The following is a 19,947-nucleotide window of genomic DNA, read 5'->3' as shown; positions in this document are numbered from 1 at the left end:
ACCTAGGTAAAATTTACCTTTTTTAGTGTATAATTCTATGTTTTGACTACATAAAGCCGAAGCACATTTAGCCTTATAACAATCACCGTGATTAAGACACAGAACATTTCCATTTTCCCAAAAAGTTTTCTCACGCATTTTGCAGTCAACTCCTTCCCCCACACCCAGCCCCTGGCAACTACCTATCTGTTTTCTGTCCCTCTAGCTTGTTTTTTCCAGAATGTCATATAAATGGGCTCATACAGTACACGTCGTTTGAGTCTAGCCTCTTTTGCTCAGCATATGCACTTGAGGGTCATCCATGTTGTTGCATGTCTCAGTCGCTCCTTCCATTTTTTTTTTGCCAGAGCAATACTCCATTATGAGGATGTATCTCAGTTTGTTCATCTAATCACCTGTTGAAGGACATTTGTTTTTTTCCAGTTTTTAGCAATGATGAATAAAGCTGCTATCAACTTTCTCCACAGGTTAAGAAGGGCTATGTTTCATTTCCAAAAGCCCTCAGAAAGTGGAAAGGATGCAGAGAGGAGACTGCTAAAAAACAACATTGTCTAAGTGGAGCTAACGAGGGGGGGGGGGCGCAAGATATGGGGTCCTAGCAGAAAGGCCTTGACGGAGGCCCAGGCCTTGCTCCTCAGACGGGGGTGCGTTTTCCCCCACAGCCCTCTTCCACGCATTGCTCAACACTGCAGAATTAATTAGCATGATACAAATTCCTAGAACAGCAATTTTCTTGGCAAGAAAACACACTCTCTCTCTCTCACTCACAACGCATATGTCGCGGACTAAAACACGAGCGCAAGTGACGTTTAAGATGAGCCCAAGGCGAGCAAGTTCTCGGTGGCCGGTGGCTCGGAGGCCCGGCCGGCTTACCTGCCTCGGGTCCATGGCGCCCTGGAGGCATGTCCCGGCGCCCGCACGCCCGCCCACGCTGGCAGCACGACCCTCCCCAGGGGGGCCCCTCCCCGCGGTGGGCCCGGCCTCCCGCTCCTGCTCGCTGCTCCCAACACAAGGGGCGCCTCTGGATTCTGCTCCCGACACAAGGGGGGGCCTCTGGATTCGGCACAGGAAACGCCGGGGCCGGGCGGGCGGGCGGGCGAGCTGGGCTGCGAAATGGCTCCGGTTCAATTTCACTTTCGTTTCTTCCGAACGACTTCCCCTTTGGAAAGTTCGGCCCGCCGAGGGGAGGGGTTTGGGCCAAGCGCACAGGAGCTGTCTGGTTTCAGGCCGATCACAAGTCTAATCCTTTCCTTGCATGAGAACCGGGTAAGATACTCTTTCTTTAGGAAAACAGCTATAAACACCAAGCTGCTAATTCCCCTCACACAGCCCTCTCAGGAATACATGGGATAGAGCAAAAGGAAAACAAAGACCCTGCGGACGAGGCCAGGCACTGGAGGAACAGCCGAGGCTCTGTCCTCTACCTGCCTTCCGCACTAACTGACCTAACTGACCGTGTGTCTAATGTGGAAAGCGGGTGGGGTGGGGGTGCAGATCTCTTCAAATGACTAACATCCCACAGAGGACTATGTATTCATAGTCCTAGCATATTATAAACTGACGGGGAACCCATAACAGCCAGCAAAAAGCAAGACGATGAGAACAGCATCTGAACAATTTAGGATCTACATCATCCATTTGTCCATCCAGGCAAGGGTTAAGTCCTTTATATGCATTATCTCCTTAATCTTCACAACAGCTCTACCTGGTCAGCATTATTCTCAAATTACAGACTTGGAAACTGAGGCTTGACTAAGGCCCTGCCCCACTGCTGCTAAGTCCAGCTCTGACTAGGAAAGCTCACCCTTCGTCACCACTCTGTACTCACTCAAGTTATGCCACGACTTTCCAAAAGATAACTTTTGTTATTTAGAGGGAAAATATTCAATTGATTTCATGATCAGGCTTATATATCTGCTCTACTTTGTCCAAGATAACTAGGAAAAGATTCTTTAGGTGAATTCTAGTGCTCAGTAGCCCCCCTTCCCCCTCCCCTGTGAGAAATCTCTTTCTGTGTTTAATCTCAATTTTATCCTCACTGCTTAGGAGAGTTAGAAGGCAGTCCCTTCACAGCATCATCGCCAGCTGAGGCCCTGTCTCCACTGTCCTCTCATTCCATTCTTCCCCATTTCACATTTCTTTTTTGTGTGAGATCAGCCCTGAGCTAACATCTGCCAATCCTCCTCTTTTTGCTGAGGAAGACTGGCCCTGGGCTAACATCCTTGCCCATCTTCCTCCGCTTTATATGGGATGCCTTATATGGGATGCCGCCACAGCATGGCTTGACAAGCAGTGCATCTGTGCGCGCCGGGATCCGACCCGGTGAACCCCGGGCCGCCGCAGCGGAGCGCGTGCACTTAACCGCTTGCGCCACCCGGCCGGCCCCCCATTTCACATTTCTAGTGTAGGCTGTGCTCTTTCTCTCTTCTGTGCCTCTGTACTTTCTATTCCTTGGCCTAGAACGTACTTCCTCCACGGCTTCTCATGAAACAGCCTTTCAAGATCTGCTTCAAACATTACTCCCTAGGGAAGCCTTGCCTCACTCTTGGGTAGGGCGGGGGTGTGTGTGTGTGTGTGTGCGATTTGTGGTTCCTTATTTTGTGCTTCTCCATTACACGGCACTTACCCCTACTAGAGCACTTGCACCATCCTCTGAAAACGCCTCATTCGATCATTTAACACAACTTTACTAAGCACCTAAATGTGCCAGATATGGTGTTAAGCACTGAGGACATGACGTGAGTAAGAGCCCCGTCCTTCAGCTAATAGGCAGCCTGGTGGGCAACATGCATGCTTCAACAATCATCGCAGTATTATGAATTACTTGTTTATATATCTGCCTTTAGAGCTGTAACCTTTTTTCCTCAGGGCAGGGAGCATGTGTTATACATCCCATATCCCCTGCAGAGTGAACTTCAGAAGGTGGGTTAGTTGACTGAATAATAGACTGCTCAGTAGGAAAAACAATGGGCGAAACAGTGCACAGAAACTTCACAAGAGGAAATTAAAAATATCAGTAAACATATGAAATGGTGCACCATCTCATCACATCAGGGAAAGGCACAGTAAAGCCACAGTGAGTTACTGCCCATCCACCAGACAGGCAACATTAACCACCTGATCAGACCAGGTGGGAGAAAGGATGCAGAGCAGCTCCTAGTCATCACAGGAAACCAGTCTGTCATTGTTTAGGAAAGGTATGAACATACACACCCCACAATTCAGCAACTCTACTCCTAGACCTGGATACATGTACAAGAAGTGCATAGTTGCCTTATTTGTAATAGCTCCCAAACTGGAAACAACACAAATGTCCATCCAAAGTAAAATGGATAAATAGTGGCATGTGCCTATGATGGAATACTATACAGCAACAAAAATGAAAGAACTAAAACCACATGCAACAAGGTGGGTAATTCTCTAGACATGATATTGAGTGAAAGAAGCCATATATATACTATATGCTTCCACTTACATAAAGTCCAAAACCAGGCAAAACTAAACCATAGTATGTACTGCATAAAAGATAGGATGGTGGTTACCTCTAGGAGGAAGGAGGGACTTTTGACTGAGAAGGAACGTTCTGGGTGCTGGTGATGTCCTAGTTCTTGACTTGGGTGGTGTCTACATATATGGTGGCTTTCCAATAATTCATGAAGTTATACCCTGCGCTTTATGCATGTTTCTCTATGTACGTGCTATACTTCACAATTTTAAAAGGTTAAAAACAACAACAAACCCTCCCAGCAGCAATTCCAGCCTGTCTTCCTGTGTTCTATTTTCCATTTCAGTAAAATGAGTTATGTCTTACCTCTGCTTTCTCGCCTTTGGGCTAAAAAATCCCAAAGAAATGTAACCCTTCTACAAGAATGGTCCAGAAAAGTCTTAATCACAACTATTGTTCAGGGGAAGCTGCACCGCTGCCGCCTCCATCCCTTTGAATCTAACATAGGACGCGGTGGTGAAGCAGGAGGGGGAAATTTGTTTCCTAAACAGAGGGTCAGTTTATGCCTTGACAGAAGAACAGCTGCTCTCGCCATTTAATCTGAGCAGCTCAAGTAACTGCAGCCAGTCTTATTCATAACGGTCTCACCTCCTCCCCTCAGTATTGTTTCAGCTCCCACAAGGTTGTGAGGTGGTGACGTAAATCTCTGTGCTGTTCTATTGTGGGGACTTGACAAGTTGGATGATGCTCTTTACAAAATTAGCCAAAAGTAACAGGTTGACTGCAGCACATTTCAGAAAATACAGACAAGCAAACACAGTCAAAATTATCCCTAATCCTCCATTGATACTTCACTGGTGCCTACCCTTCCCGTGTTTTCCCTGTGCACAAAGGCACCGTGGACGCCCAGGCACGCCTCTCCTAATGCAGGGCGCTCACCTCCCTGGGGGCCTGTGAGCGTCTGCTGTCCGGCTGTGAAGTAACCCCAAAGGCAAGTCCTCCTGGGTACATACCACCCAGGGCTACTTGCTAACACCGCCTAAATGATTAAGAATTCCAATCTAAAATTAGGTATTCATAAAAAAGCCCCTCACTCAACTTCGGCTCATACGTGCCTTCAGGGGCCTGGACTTCCCCAGTTACGGAGAAGGACACCTTATCATCTGGGCTACCGCGTTGGTTTTAGTTTCGAATCCCTGCTACTCTTGCTTTTTAAATAACTGTTTTAAATAACTGTTAGTCTGGCTTTGTAATGATTAATTTGGCTTGTTGTGGGTCTTCTGTTTAACCTTACTGCGTGCAGGGATGCATATTGACAACAACAGTCTTTTTAGTCTATAATTTCCTATAACCAGACTTTCCTGCACATATGGGCTACATCCAATTGGATCAGCTATCTCCCCACTGTAAAGCAGATGTCTGCAAACTCCTTCAACATTTGCTCTTACAGTGATACTGCAACAGCAATGTACCGCCTGTGAATGTACGCTACTTCACTGGCAACATATTATCAAAAAAAGGAATAAATTACTGAGTCATTTTTAAGTACTAGGGCATTATTTTAGAATAGGATTCGCACATAAATAAACTCATGTTCTTATCTTAACTCCTAGGAAATACATAATAAGCAATTCATAGAGTCGCTAGGCACAAATTTATTGCCCTCCTTTTTTTGTTACTGTTTCTCTTCTTTATCATTCAGTTTTTTTATTCCATTACAGCTACTGTTTTATTCCAAACAGCTACTGCAACATAATTTTCAAAATTCTCAGGGTCTTCACACAATAAGCCCACTTGCTTTGATGACCTGTAAGGCTTTCTGTAGACAGAATAGTGAGTTGCCCAACTGGGTGACTGGCGCTCCGCAGCTGTATTTATGCTGATGTATATTCTGTTGATGTTAATGACTAGACTGGCTTTTGAAGTCACAAGAAAGCAAAAGATGCCTCAGGTACCCACAGAAGAAAGAGAGGTCTCCAAAAGCAGATAAGTGCCTGTACCCAATCAAAGTTATCCAGTAAACGAAAGAAGAAAAGTGGTTACTTATCAACTCTCTATAGGCACCAGGCATTGAGATAGTAGGTATTACCATATATTAAAGATATAATATTAGTAATAACGTCAAGACAATACTAATAACAATGGCTAACAGGCCTGTGCTGAATATTTTATGTAAGTTTAAACAGTTAATGTACGTTTAGTCTTATAACAACCCTACAAGATGACCCTATACAACTTGTGGTTTTATGCATTAAGTCCTGACACCCTTAAACTGCCACTCCTATGCTAGACTGGTCTGGCACATGGCACCTGACTGACTTCTAGTGTGGCACAGAAAGGTTCAGCTACTGGCCCACATCTGGCTTCCACTGAGTCACAGTCCACAGGGGGGACCTCTCACTCCCTCTTGCCTTCTCTTCCTCTTCTTCCCTATGACCCAGCCTATGAGTGGCTTGGCTTAGTCCCAGCTTCCTGCAAGAGCAATGTCCCCATCTCCACAGCTTGTAGGAAACAGAAGTGACAAGTGCAGTCCTGTTCTAGGCAGTCTGGAAGTACAGCCTCTGCCCCGAGGTCTGCAGTGCTTCCTGGGGGAGGAGGCCACTTTCACCAGTAGCCAGCTGCAGAAAGCCAGTTTGCCAAATGGCTAATTCCCTGAATAACCAATTTAGTCAACAACCGATATGCTGACTTTACTTTTTTCTTTAAGCTCTCTAGTCTAATTGACCAGTTTTTATTTTGTCTTCGTAATAGTCTTAGAGGAAATGTACTCTGCCCAGCTCCCTGTTGCTGTAGGGCTGAGACTGAGGAGAAGCCTGGGGGACAGAGGGAGGGTGTGAGGTTGAGAGGCTCTTGTAGAACTTTCAGTGGACTGATTTTCTGGGAACTGATCTAGAGCCATTTCCAGGTGTCTACAGTTTTCTTTCCAAAGGGAATGAATAAGGCTTTGCTATTCCTAACACGTCTTCAAAAGCGTTTCCTTCAGCGTAAGTTCACAAAAACTTCCATCTACACACACAGAGGAGGTGTGTGAAGACAGGGCAGAGAGAGATTTGGAGACACGAGTGATGCAGCCACAAGTCAAGCAATGCGGGCAGTCACCAGAAGCTGGAAGCAGCAAGGCACGATTCCTGCCTAGAGCCTCTGGAGGGAGCACAGGCTGCGACACCTCAATTTTAGCTGGGTGATACTGATTTCAGATTTCTGGCCTCCAGGGAAGTGTGAGAGAATCAACTGCTGTTCTTTTAAGCTACCAAATTTGTGGTAATTTGTTACTGCAGCTCTAGGAAACTAATATAGCATCCTTGACAGGCAGTGCAAACCAGGGAGCTCCAAGTACTAGCACAGACCTTGCTCTGCAGCCAGGGATTTCTGCATTTGTGGCTATCATCGGAAAGAGGCTGAAACAGACCAGCTGTCATTGACGACATGTGCACAGTGACAATTTCCACTTTTTACCTAAACGGAACAGTACAGCCTTCTCATTACTGGCCAGCAGAATTAGAGGTTTTTGTTTTATTTGACAAAAAGTGATATTTCTTTAACATGACAAAGGCTGTCTATCACAAACCAACAGCCAATATCATATTTAAAACAAAATAGTTAGGCATTCCCACTAAAATGAGAAATAAAATAAGGAGGCCATCGTTCCCACTATTATCTTATTTCCTCAATTCTGAGATGCACTCCTAACATTTCTGATATTAGAATGTGAATTACAATATGCATGTACATTTCATATAGTAGGCCCCAAAAGCTATTATTATTATTATTATTATTTTTTATTTTTTTTTTTTAAAGATTTTATTTATTTTATTTTTTCCCCCCAAAGCCCCAGCAGATAGTTGTATGTCATAGCTGCACATCCTTCTAGTTGCGGCATGTGGGACTCGGCCTCAGGATGGACGGAGAAGTGGCGCCTCGATGTGCACCCGGGATCCGAACCCGGGCCGCCAGCATTGCAGCGCGCGCACTTAACCACCAAGCCACAGGGCCGGCCCTAAAAGCTATTATTAAATTGATAGCATGTTCTTATGCTCAGTGGTCTTAGAATCAAAGAAATCTGGTATTTAATATGGTTTTGGAAATTCTAGTATATTTTATAACACAAAACAGAAATATGAGATAAACTATTTAAAAAGTAAAGAAAAACAGATTATTTGCAGATAATATCAAAACCCTAGTTGACTCAAGAAGATTAACTGAAAAACTCTTAGAACCAATATCAGTCAAGGAATATGGCTGGATATAGGAGAAATATACAAAACACAACTTCCTTATACGTAGCAGAAAAATACGATATCCTTTTTTTTTTAATTAATTAATTTATTTTTCCCCCAAAGCCCCAGTACATAGTTGTATGTCATGGTTGCACATCCTTCTAGTTGCTGTATGTGGGACACGGCCTCAGCATGGCCAGAGAAGCGGTTCCTTGGTGCGCGCCCGGGATCCGAATCCGGGCCGCCAGCAGCAGAGCGCGCGCACTTAAACGCTAAGCCACGGGGCCGGCCCAAAATACGATATTCTTAACAGCAAATAAAACATTAAAAAAAAGAGAAACATCTAGGAATAATCTTAAGAAATGTGAAGAGTTTACATATGGAAAAGTACAAAATTCTGCTGAGGAATATACTCTTAAATAGGATACACCAGCCCCAAATGCGATGGCTGAATAGCTTATAAATGCTAATTAGTGTCAAATTATGTAACAGTTTACTGCAAATTCTAATGAGCTTAGGGGCAGTAAGCAGTGGGTACCTGACAAAATGATTAATCTAAAGTTCAAGTGCAAGAACAAGCAGGCAAGAATGGCCAAAATGTTTTTAAAAAGAAGACAGCTACACTAATTAAATCAAGGCAGTATTGGTATAATACAAGAATGGAGCTACAGACTAACAGAGCAGAACCACATTCCCCTAAATAGACCCTCATGTGTGCGTGGATCCAATGCATGATAGGGAGCCAAAAGCAGCAGTGAGGGAAGAAGGGTTAATCAACAGACGGAGCTCGCCAATTGGTTGGCTTTTGGGAAAAAAAAAAAAATCTAGTTAGAGCCTTACTTTATATTAATAAACCAAAATAAATCACAAATGGATTAAAGAATTAATATAAAGTATCTTAGATAAAAACACTAAAAAACAAAGTCAGTGCGTATGACTTGACTTGTTTCACAGCGATGGAAGACACCACAAAGGAGAAGACTGACATCTGTTCACTGCAGATAAATTTTTGTACTCAAAAAAGCGATGTAATGTTTGAAAATGTTCATAGTAAAAAGTTTAAAAAAATATATTAATACAAAAATGAAAACAGACGGAATCACAGCTACAACACACATGCAAGACAGAGTTCACATGTATATATGTACATATAAAGCACATACACTTAGATAAGACAGCACATACAGACACAGTGCTCATATAGGCCAGCATTGTAGTTTATCTTTTTTTTTTAAATATACTATATTTTAAATATTTATTTAGTGTGTGTGTGCGTGTGTGTGAGGAAGATCAGCCCTGAGCTAACATCTGCTAATCCTCCTCTTTTTGCTGAGGAAGACTGGCCCTGAGCTAACATCCATGCCCATCTTCCTCCACTTTATATGGGACACTGCCACAGCATGGCTTGATGAGCGGTGTGTCAGTGCATGCCCGGGATCTGAACCCGGGCCGCCAGCAGTGGAGCACAAGCACTTAACTGGCCCCTATAGTTTCTCTTTTAATCCTCAGAACCACCTTATGAGAGAGGTACACTATTACTGCCCCCATGTTACAGAAGAGGAAACTGAGGCAGACCAAAGCAGTAGAGGTTGTTCAAGGCAACGTAGCCAGGACTTGGCAGAGCCAGGATTCAGATTCTGGCACTCTGGCTCCAGAGCGGGTCTGCCTGGCCATTACACTAAGCTGCCCCCACCAAAACCACAGGGGACAGAACAGCAATTCACGAAAAAGGAAGTACAAATGCCTGTTGAACATTTGGGAAAATATTCAATCACACTAATAATTCAAGACATGAGAATGTAATAAGATTTACATTTTCACTCATAAAACTAACAATTAAAAAAATGAGATTACTCAGTGCTATTTGGGGACTCCAAGGCTACCTTCACAATCTAATTTTGGACTATAGGAATTCATTCTGGTCCCCTTAAAATGTTTTCAAATATGGTTAGGTCACCACCATCTCCCTTTTTAAACCCTTTAGCGGCTACCTATTGCTCTTTGGATAAAGGCCCAAGTCCATAACAAGGTCTGCAGTAGGCCCCTACACCCTGGCCAAGCCTACCCTAACCAGACTACAAAAGGCACCTTCCATCCTGTTTGCCCAACAGCCACAGAGCACCCTTGCAGCCTCGAAAAAGCCAACACACAGTTTTCTCCTCCAGTCCTGTCCCTATCCCGGAGGGTAGAGGGCATGTAAACCTAGGAAGCTTTCTTCATAATCCTTACCACTAGTTGTAGTTGCACATTTGCATGATCATTTGATTAACCATGATGTCTGTCTCTCCTGAGCAGTACGAGTCTTGTACCCCCATGGCCCAGCACAATGGCTATAGAAGGTACTCAACAAGTATTTGTCAAATGAATATACATTAATGATTGAATGAAAGAAAGAGGAGCAAGAAAAGGAAAAAATGAGGAGGAGAAATAGGCACTCCACTATACTGGTGGTAAGACCAAACTGATGGGTTCAAGTTTTTTACAAAGCAACTGGGCAATGTGTGTCTGAAGATTTTTTTTTTTGCTGAGGAAGATTAGCCCTGAGCTAACACCTGTTGCCCATCTTCCTCTATTTTATATGTGGGTCACTGCCACAGCATGGCTGATGAGTGGTTTAGGTCCACGCTCGGGATCCGAACCGGCGAACCCAGGCTGCTAAAGTGGAATGCGCCGAACTTAACCACTATGCCACAGGGCCAGCCCCAGAAGGCTTAAATATGTTCATAACCTCATTTAACAGTCAACAATCATTATTATTAGTAATGTAATCCTATTGCTACATAGTTATTATTAATAAATGTAATTAATAGAATCATAAAGATCTCCCTCGAGGAAGATAATTTAAAACCTACTACAAAAATTTATGTTCACTACAGCATTGTTTACAACAGCAAAAAACTGAAAACAGCTTTGATGTCCAAAACTGGCGACATGGTCAAGTAGATTCTGGTGCAGTCATAATTATATAACACATAAAAGTGGTATTTACAGAGTTAATGTCATGGAAGATGTCTTGCTCATAATAAGCAGAAAGAACATAAAATTGAAAATAGAGAACAGTTTCATCTTTGAAAAACAATATGCCTAAGTGCAGATCCTGCTGACCACCTGCCCTAGAATTATGCCTTCCTTTCTGAGAGAGCCCTGATTCTGCCCACTTTCCTCTGAGAAAGCCAGGCTCCCTCTCCAGACCCAGAGGGAGGATTGTGATTAGTCTAATAACTCTGTCTCGGCGATTCCATTTCTCTGGCCAGTAATATATGTGATACAACTCTGGCCAACAAAAAAAGTCTGGCCAAAAAAAGAAGTCTGCCAGGGGCTCTTCTGCGACAAAGGTTCCCTGCTGTGAATAAGTGATGACCTGAGGATGGCAGAGTGGGGGGCTGGGACACTGCTGAGCTGCCGAATCACCCAACCTGGGAACTGCCCTATCTGTGGGCTAACCATCATGGCATTGCATGCAAGACACCAAAATATTAATGATGATGTCTGGGAAGTAGGGTTATCAGTGATTTCACTCATTTTAATAGTTTTCTACAATTTTCAAGTTTTCTATAATAAAGCATCTAACATCCCCAAAATAGGAAAAAATTTACTAAAAACAAAAAGATAAAGACGTATTGCATGAACCCTGCCCTTAAGAAACTCACAATCTAGTAATGGAAACAGCCATGTAAATAAGTGATTAAAATATGATGTGATAAAACCACAATGAGATACACTTCACAGCTCTCAGAATGGCTAAAATGAAAAAAACTCACCATATCTAATGTTGGTGAGGATATGGAGCATCTAGAACTCTCTCATACACTGTTGGAGGGAATGTAAAATGGCGCAACCATTTTGAAAAACTGGCAGTTTCTTCTAAGGCTAAACATACAACTACCCTATGACCTAGCAATTATACTCTTGGGTATTGACCAAGGAAAGTGAAAAGATATGGCCACAAAAAGACTTATACAAGAATGTTCATAGAACCAGGGGTAGGGAGACGGGGAAAGGGGGAGTTGTTGTTTAATGGGTACAGAGTTTCAGATTTGCAAGATGAAAAAGTTCTAGAGATGTTTCACAATGTGAATATATGTAACACTACTGAATTATACACTTAAAATTGGTTAAGATGGTAATGTCACGTTGGGTGCTTTTGACCACAATAAAAAAAGAAGAAAAGAGAAAGAATGTTCATAAAGCTTTATTCTTAATAGCCCCAAACTAGAAACAACCCACATGTCCATCAACTGATGAATGAATAAACAATTGATATATATTCATATAGTGGATACTGACACACGCAACATGATTGAATCTCACTGAAGGAAGCCACACACAAAAGTACATATTGTATAATTCCATTTACATGAAATTTTAGAACAGGCAAAACTAATCTATAGTGACAAACATCAGAACAGTGGTGGCCTTTGGGGATAGTGGTGACTGGAAAGGTGCATGAGAGAACTTTCTGGGGTGACGGAAATGTTTTATTTCCTTGATTTGGATGGTGGTTAAATAGGTATACATATTTGTCAAAATTCATTGAATGGTATACATAAAATATGTGCTGTTTATTATATATAATTATATCTCAGTAAACAAGAGTCTTAGGGTAACAGTAGGATAAGGGAACTGGAAGAGGCTAATTCAGCATCTTGGCTACAGCTCTTAGCAGAACCAGAGTGCTTCTTTAAACCAGATCAACTGCCACAGATAAACAGATTCATGCAGCAATTTACGGAAGTGCTAAGAATATGAAAATTATGAGAACTAAACATATATTTGAATCTCAGTTTTGTGGCGCAAGCTTTGATATTCTGATAAATTATTTTAAAAGGGAATAATATATGATAGATACGCTAATGTAAACATCTTTAAAACAAAACATAGACCTTTATCTAATTCAAATTGGTTTTATTTAAAACCTTACACAATATTTTCATGAAATATTTTGTTAAAATCTGAAATAAAACTGAATATTAGCTTTTTAAAGTAGTACGTCAAAAAAGCAAACCACAGAGTGAGGAAAAAACATTTTAAAGCTTACAAAGGAAGAAATAAAAAAGGACAAAATTTGTCTACAGAAAAATGCAGAGTTAGGTTTTATATGTTTAATGATAAAGCAAAAATTAGATGGCAAACAAATTGGAAAAATATTCACAGCAAATAAAGTTTTTTGTTTGTTTTTTATAATGAGCATATTATCAAATTATTTTTAGAGAATTTGCATAATTTATTTTAAAAACATAATAAGTGAACAGACAAAATATTAACTGAGAATTTAAAAAGTGAAAATAAAAATGGTTAATAAGCAAATGCAAAGAGAGTTCAAACTTAATCGTAACAAAAAATGCAAATTAAAACAAGATAACATTTTTCAATTTAGCTAAGATTTTCTTTTTTGTTAAAATACCCAGTCTTGGAGCGGGCAGAGTGAGACAGAGGCACAGCAAATGGTACGGCATTGCAGTGTAAACCGGTACTCACTTTTTAGGAAGCAAATCAGGACTAAGCACTACAAGGGGGCGTTGGGGCTGGGTGAAAGTGGGGCATGGATGTTGGTGGTAAAGTGTGGCGTTAAACAGCAGCCTTCTTACTTCAAGTCTCTATTGGTATGAGAACCACTTTTTTGTGTTAAAAGAAGAAACAAAGGGTATTCCCCTCCTTTATTTTGTTGGCGGGTGGATGTGGCACGGGTAGGGTTCCCGGAAGATAAGGCACAACAATAGCCAGAAAGATGCATGTGCCCTGCGGGGGCCTCAGATCCGGGTGAAGACCAGCACTTAAGCAACCCCTGTCCTGATGGACAGAGTGTGCTCTGGGCCGCTGGTCCCCGATCCGGCTCCACCGCACACCCTGAGGCAGGGCAGCTTTGCCCGGGGGAGCAGTGCTAGGTGCAGCAGAAGCACCTTGAAGACAGCGAGGGAAAAGGCCAGGTGCAGATCAGCATGAGGAACATGGCTGCACTGGGGTCAAAACCAAACGACGACGACGAGATATACATATAGTGTATTTTATTTCATAGCTACGATTGTAAAATCCTAAGAAAAGTCAGGAAGGAGTCATACAGCGAGTTATTATTAGTAGCTCTACCTCTGGAGGGTGAGATGAGCTGAATGGAGAGGGGTCTCATTTCTTTTATAATGTTCTAATTTGGATTTTTTTTAGCCTTTCTTGAGTATTTTGGTATTTAAAAAGAAAAAAAAAATTTAAAGTTCAAAACCCTAGAGCCCAGAACTCCAGTCAAAGAATGTGTTGTTATTTATAAAGGGCTTAGAACAGTGCCTGGCACACTGTCAGGGCTCAAAGTAAATGTTTTAAAAATAAATACTCTAAGGAAAAAAGACTCAAACTATGGAAAAAGCCTTAATATACAACCTATCATAGTTCAGAAAGGTTTGAGGGGAGTGCAACATCTCATGGGGTGGAATTTCCAGGTGGCTTCTCCTTGGAGCCTGACCCTTGGCTTCCGCAGGTTCAGATGCACATTGGGAGAGAGGTTCTGCCTTTCTGGGATGGACCCACAGTACTCGAGTTTACAGACATTTACAGTGAGAACTGTATCTATCACGCAGATTGGAATCCTCATCAACACGATGCCAGCATTTTCTCCCTGTGGGCAGATTTTCATTCATTCATTTAATAAACATTTATTAAGCACACACTATGTGCCAGGCACTGTTCTAGGCCCTGAGATACAGTAGTAAACAAAACAAAAATTCCTTTCCTCATTATTTTCATGAAGGTGATGTTCTAGTGAGGAGAGACAGGCAACAAACAAAGATACAATGTCAACTGGTTGTAAGTGCTATGAAAAAAAATAATGCCAGCTAAGGGTGGGAGGCAAGGAATACAAGGCAAAGAGCCCCTCTGTCCTCAAGGGACTCAGTCTAGTGGAGAACCCACCAGTAAACAATTATCAACCAGAAATCAAATCCACAATAGGGCTGTGCTTGGGTGTTTATGTGAGCAGAGAGAAGGGGTACCTAACTCATTGATGGAGTCAAGGAAGGCTTCTAGGAGGAGAAGCATGACCCAAATCCAAAGGAAGTCAGTCAGATGAAGCAAGTGGGAAGGGCAACCCAAACAGCAGATGCAAAGGTGTGGAAGAGACAGAGAGCCCATGACCGATGCCACCACAGAATAACGATGTGTGACGGACAAACAAAACCAGGTGGATTCATTCCAGTTGGAAGGCTCTGGAAGGGCCTCAAAGAAGTGGGATATGAATGCACATGCATACACATACATGCACTTGTGGTAGTCATCTGCTGTTTTTGCCTGCCTAGTACCTCTGTACTTTCCCATCCCACGTGGTTATGGAGGGGCAGTTTACTCCTTCATCCCAGGAGTGAGCCTGTGACACAGACCTGTCCAATCATGGTATCTGTCTCCTTGTCCACAGTGATTACAATGCTAGAAGACAGCTGTAAGGTCACAGGCTTGGGGCTGCCAGTAGTCAGCTTTTTCAGTAGTTGTAGAGAAAACAGCAGGAGAGAATGAGGCCAATAAATAAAAAGAAGCAGAGAAAGGCAGAGCTGAGAGAGTCCTCATGGCATCACTTCAGCCTCACAATCCAGCCATACCTGAAGCTCATCTTTGGACTTCCTAGTTAAATGATCAAAGGGAGGGAAAACTCTTTATTGCTTAGGTTAATTTATATTAGGTTTCCGCCATTTGCAACTAGATTAACAGATCCTCTTTTTGGGAAAGAGCTTCACTGTGTGTGTAGAGGTGGTGGGGTATAGAGGTAAAGGGAGGATAGATTATGTCAGAGGGTTTCTCTCATTAAGTTGGATAAAGATGATGAAATAGGTGGCTTGAAGGCATCTGAGAGGGTATAGAAGCAGCAACGACAGCTCCTCGGGTGGAGGAACTGAGCATGCGTGTGTAAGTCACAGTCTACACAGGTGGATCATATGAACCTTGAGTTTATATAATAATCCACTCTAATAATCCACTATACAGCTGTAAATCATCTTCGAACAGACAACCAACACAGAATAGCTGATCAAAACCACCAAGAATATCATGTTTAAAACCAGTTTACTATTGCCACATTAATGCACATCAGTCACAGATCTTTCCCAAATATTTAATTTTGCGACAAAATTAATATTCTGAACTCCTTATCCCTGATACCAAACAATCATCCACTGTTCTCCAGAAAACTTAACTCAGACAGCTGAACCCATTATGGTCCAAGTCAAACAGATGTTAAAGCAAAAGAAACTGCTATATCTCAAGAGATCACTACAGAAGCCCCAAAGCTCAGATCCTGTTGGTCACATATTTGAAAACTCTAATCAGTTGGTCACAGATAATAACACCAATCTTGGTCTGAAACACAGCTACAAATCTGTAAATCCAATAATCAGAAAGATGCTCATATTACACTGTGGTATAGTATAAAAATAGCCAGTTTAAGGGAGCCTTTGTGTATTAACCAACAGGTCTCTTTCTGGCAGAAGTAACAATACTTCAAGATTTTTTCTTCTTTCCACAGGCATTTACCAAACACCTACTGTGTGCCCACAATCCCAGCACTCTGTGCCCATGAGCCTTTCCTTTTTCTCTGGATGAAAAGGCCAAATCTTGGGTTCACATCTGGACAATGCTGGGTAAAGTGTAAAATAAAAGATAATTTATCACTGGACAATTTGAGATGTTATTCTTGCAGCAAATACTGGCCCTCCAGACTCTGCTTATGCCTCCTTTCCCCTACTACACCAGGTTCACATTGTCAGGACTCCAGCCACTGAGAAATAACAAGACCAAAAACCCCACAAAGCCTGAGGGCCTGGGTTCAAGTTCCAGGTCTGCCATTAACTAGTGTTAGGATCCTGGCCAAGACTCACCTTTCACATTTGTAAAATGGGGATAATACCTACTTACTGCACTGGGTTGCTGGAGGGATCAAATAAATTAGCATATGTAAAGTGCCTGGTACAGTGTCAGGCACACAGAAAGTGCTCAATAAAGAGAAGCTAGAATTAACAGAATCAAGTGAGGCCTTAACCTCTTTCCAGTTCTAAAATTTTATGAGGTCTATAGTAGAGAGATTATGGGTTTTGAGACCCCCCTCCCCAAGTCTGCTTTATCATATCTGGCAGGATAACAAACACGCAAAACAGCAAAAAGTTCCCCTGCTTCTCAAGCAGCTGTACCAATGGGAAACCTTCAGCAAGGGAGCAAGTTCGAGTGCCTGGGTGCTGTGCCCTTACTAATAATAGCTAGACACTTCAAATTCTGACAACAACTCTGCAAGGTAGATATAATTATCCTCCTTTTGTAGACAAGACAAAGTAGGAGTAGAGAGGTTAAATAACTCAGTCAATGTCACACAACTAGTAAAGGGCAGACCTGACTCCAAAGTTCACGCCCCCTTTGCACTCTATTCCCCTGCCTCCAGAACAGCAAGCACTCTACTGTTTGTTAAATAATGAAATCATGAAAAAGATACTTCAGGATCTTTGAAACGATGGGAACAAGCGTTCTTTGGTAAATAAAGAAGTTGGCATCATCACACACATTTGCTCGACAATTTGATGCTCCTGCGTTGTCTGCTCCCAAGGACCTGTTCTAGCAATCCGGCCTCCCTCTCCGGCAACAGCCACTGTGTAGGCCTCCGTGCAAGTCTCCTCCCTTAGCAGCTTAGACTCTGCTCCCTCAGCTAACCGCGCGCTGGGACGCCCCCACACTGCACATAAAATCCAATGACAGGGATCCCTTTTTGAAAGGCAAGTTTCCCAAACTCTGACACCAACACGGAACACCTGAGGCAGGCTTACCCTCTAGTGGGGCCCAAGAATCAAGCCAAGCAGATGAAGAAAGGGGAGGTGACGCAACTAGGCCTCCTGCACCAGGCCAGACCGAGCCAGAGCGCGGCGACCGTGACCCCGCACTGGGCTCTCCAGGGCTGACGCCTACGCCTTTCCCCGGTAAGGCACTCCAAGGGCGGCGATACCATCCCAGGGATGAGACGCGGGCCGATGTAGTTAGGGCGAGAGGGAGCCGACCTGGAGGAGTCCCAGGCGCCTCGCTCTCCAGTCACACTTTGCGGCGAGGGAGTTGGCGAGAGGGAAACAAGGGGCTTGGGTACCCAGCTGTTCGGCCCCGGCTGGCACGAGCGCCAGAGCATCCGTGCGCAGCCTCTGCCGCCCACACCCGCGCACACACACGCATGCCAGCACACGGGCCCCGGCGCCCGCGTCCCCGCAAGGCTGCCGAGCCCGGCCGCTGAGCCCCGCCACCAGCATCCCCACCTGGCCCTGCGGCCCCCCTCAGAGCCCACCGGGGCGCCCCCGCGCTCCCCCTTCCACCAGCGCCCAAGACTGGAGAGGCGGCGCGAGCCGGGCGTTCCGGCCCGGGAAGGTGATGGCGGAGAAGGAGACAGCCTCTTACCGGGTCTCGTAATTCTCCGGGACACAGCCCGACACCAGAGGCTGCCACTGCCGCCGGGACCCTCCCCCCGCCCTCCCCCACCACGTAGCCCTCTCTACCTTCAGTCGGGAATCAATGGCCCCGTCGCGGATTGGTGACATCACTGGCGCGCCGAGCGTGGGAGGGAGCACCACGTGATTCCTCTTTTGTTTGCGTCCTAGTTAGATTAGGTTTTTGTGGCTCTGCCTTCCTTGGGTTTTTTACTGATCTGTTAATGGCGTTGTTGTGGGCACGGTGGGGAGTAGGTACTTCGGTTTGGGATGCTGCATTTTTGCTCATGGCCTTGATGAAACGCCTCAGATACTCTTAACGTAGTTGGGCTGGAAGGCCTGAGATGGTATGTGGGTACTATCTTTTTGTAAAAATTTTTTTAAAAAGGACCTCAAGTACACATAATTAGTTAATAGTACACTATAATTAGTAGTCCTTCGATGGCTCGTTTAAGTTAAACTAATTTATTTTAAAAATGATATATTGAACACCCCCTTTAACTTGCTGCCTCACCACCCCAAGCCAAGAACTAAAATATTACCAATAACTTTCACTTACTTATAAGTAGTCCCCTCCTTTACTACTGGCTCCCCCTCATAAGTAACCATCCTGATTTGTGTTTAAAAAACTCTTACATTGATTTTTTTTCACATTTATATGCATTATTAAGCAATATATTTTTATTAGCTTTTTTGGTGTCTTTGAATTTTCATCTAGTGTTCTGGACTTTTATTTTCACAAACATGTTACTAAGTGTCTTAGTCCATTCAGGCTGCTCTAACAAAATACCACAGATTTATAAACAACAGAAATTTATTTCTCAGAGTTCTGGAGGTTGGAAGTCAGGGTGCCAGCATGGTCCAGTACTGGCCCTCTTCATGGTGGCAGACTTCTCCTTATACGGCAACAGGAGCTAGGGAATCTCTGTGGGTCTCTTTTATAAGAACACCAATCCCATTCATGAGGGCTCCACCCTCATGACCTAATAAGCATCACTCAAAGGCCCCACCTCTTAATACTCCCACATTGAGCATTAGGATTTCAACATGTGAATTCTCAGGGCACACAGTCATTCAGACCATAGCACTAGTATTCATCCTTCCTGTTGAGTGAAGTTGCATTTCATTCATTTTTGAAGCTGGGTACCTAAGGGTTACTGTAGATATTCAATAAGAACATGATTGCCTTTTGACCTTGTTCTCAACACAGACATAGATGAATCTTGTCAATTTGCTGTTTTCTTCTTTAACCTGAGGGGTGACTCGGGGGTCACCAGGATTTATGAACTGGTTTGCAGAAGAAAGAGAACCCCTTTGGGGAGGTTGCAATCACTGGGATGACCAGCCCCCAGCTGATGCCCAGAAGTCAGATTGCCCAAAGGCTTCTCTGGAGTGAAAGATTACCCCTTTGTTTCTCTGAAACTCCTCCTGCCAATCCCCTAAACTCTATAAAATCCCCTGCTTTCTTCTCTTGTTAAGGCGGATTTGAGAGAACTCATCCTCCCGTCTTCTTGTTTTGGCCAATTCTAATAAAACATTTCTCCATCTCCAAGCACCGATGGATCAGCGATTGGTATACTGCTTATCAGGCACACGAACTTGAGATTAAGAGATTCAGTATCATTTGCACTGCTACATAACAATCAGTTATTTGAGTGTATCATAATTTATTTATCCATTCTTCAGCTGCTGAGCATTTATGCAATTTCTAGTTTTTTGCTGTTTCCAACAGTGCTGCTGTGAGCATTGCCTTTTGGTGCTTCCGTATAAGTATTTCTCTTGGGTATATTTACCTAAGAGTGGAATTGATGGGTCTTGGTAGGTCGGTGTTAAACTTTATATGATAGTGCCAGATATTTAT

At 43.4% G+C, this 19,947-nt stretch overlaps 1 protein-coding gene across 5 annotated transcripts in view; it reads right to left on the bottom strand.

The window, feature by feature from the left end:
- Positions 1–18,177, bottom strand: part of ADAR (adenosine deaminase RNA specific) — a 42,326-nt gene extending 24,149 nt beyond the window's left edge. For 2 of the 5 annotated variants that reach the window (XM_014791914.2, XM_004436114.3), the window contains exon 1: positions 874–1,078. In XM_014791914.2, the coding sequence (XP_014647400.1) occupies positions 874–888 (15 nt within the window). In that variant the 5' untranslated portion in view covers positions 889–1,078. Of the gene's footprint in view, positions 1–873; positions 1,079–18,057; positions 18,128–18,155 lie in introns of those variants that run through there. The other 3 variants (XM_087442428.1, XM_087442422.1, XM_014791918.2) reach the window with 3 other exon arrangements.
- Between the last annotated feature and the right edge of the window lie 1,770 nt (positions 18,178–19,947).

Source organism: Ceratotherium simum, chromosome 2 (assembly GCF_057802395.1).
Source record: "Ceratotherium simum simum isolate JZ-2026a chromosome 2, ASM5780239v1, whole genome shotgun sequence".
Taxonomy (NCBI): Eukaryota; Metazoa; Chordata; class Mammalia; order Perissodactyla; family Rhinocerotidae; genus Ceratotherium; species Ceratotherium simum.
The sequence above is the reverse complement of the archived record's forward strand: the minus strand, read 5'-3'. Positions and strand labels throughout refer to the sequence as shown.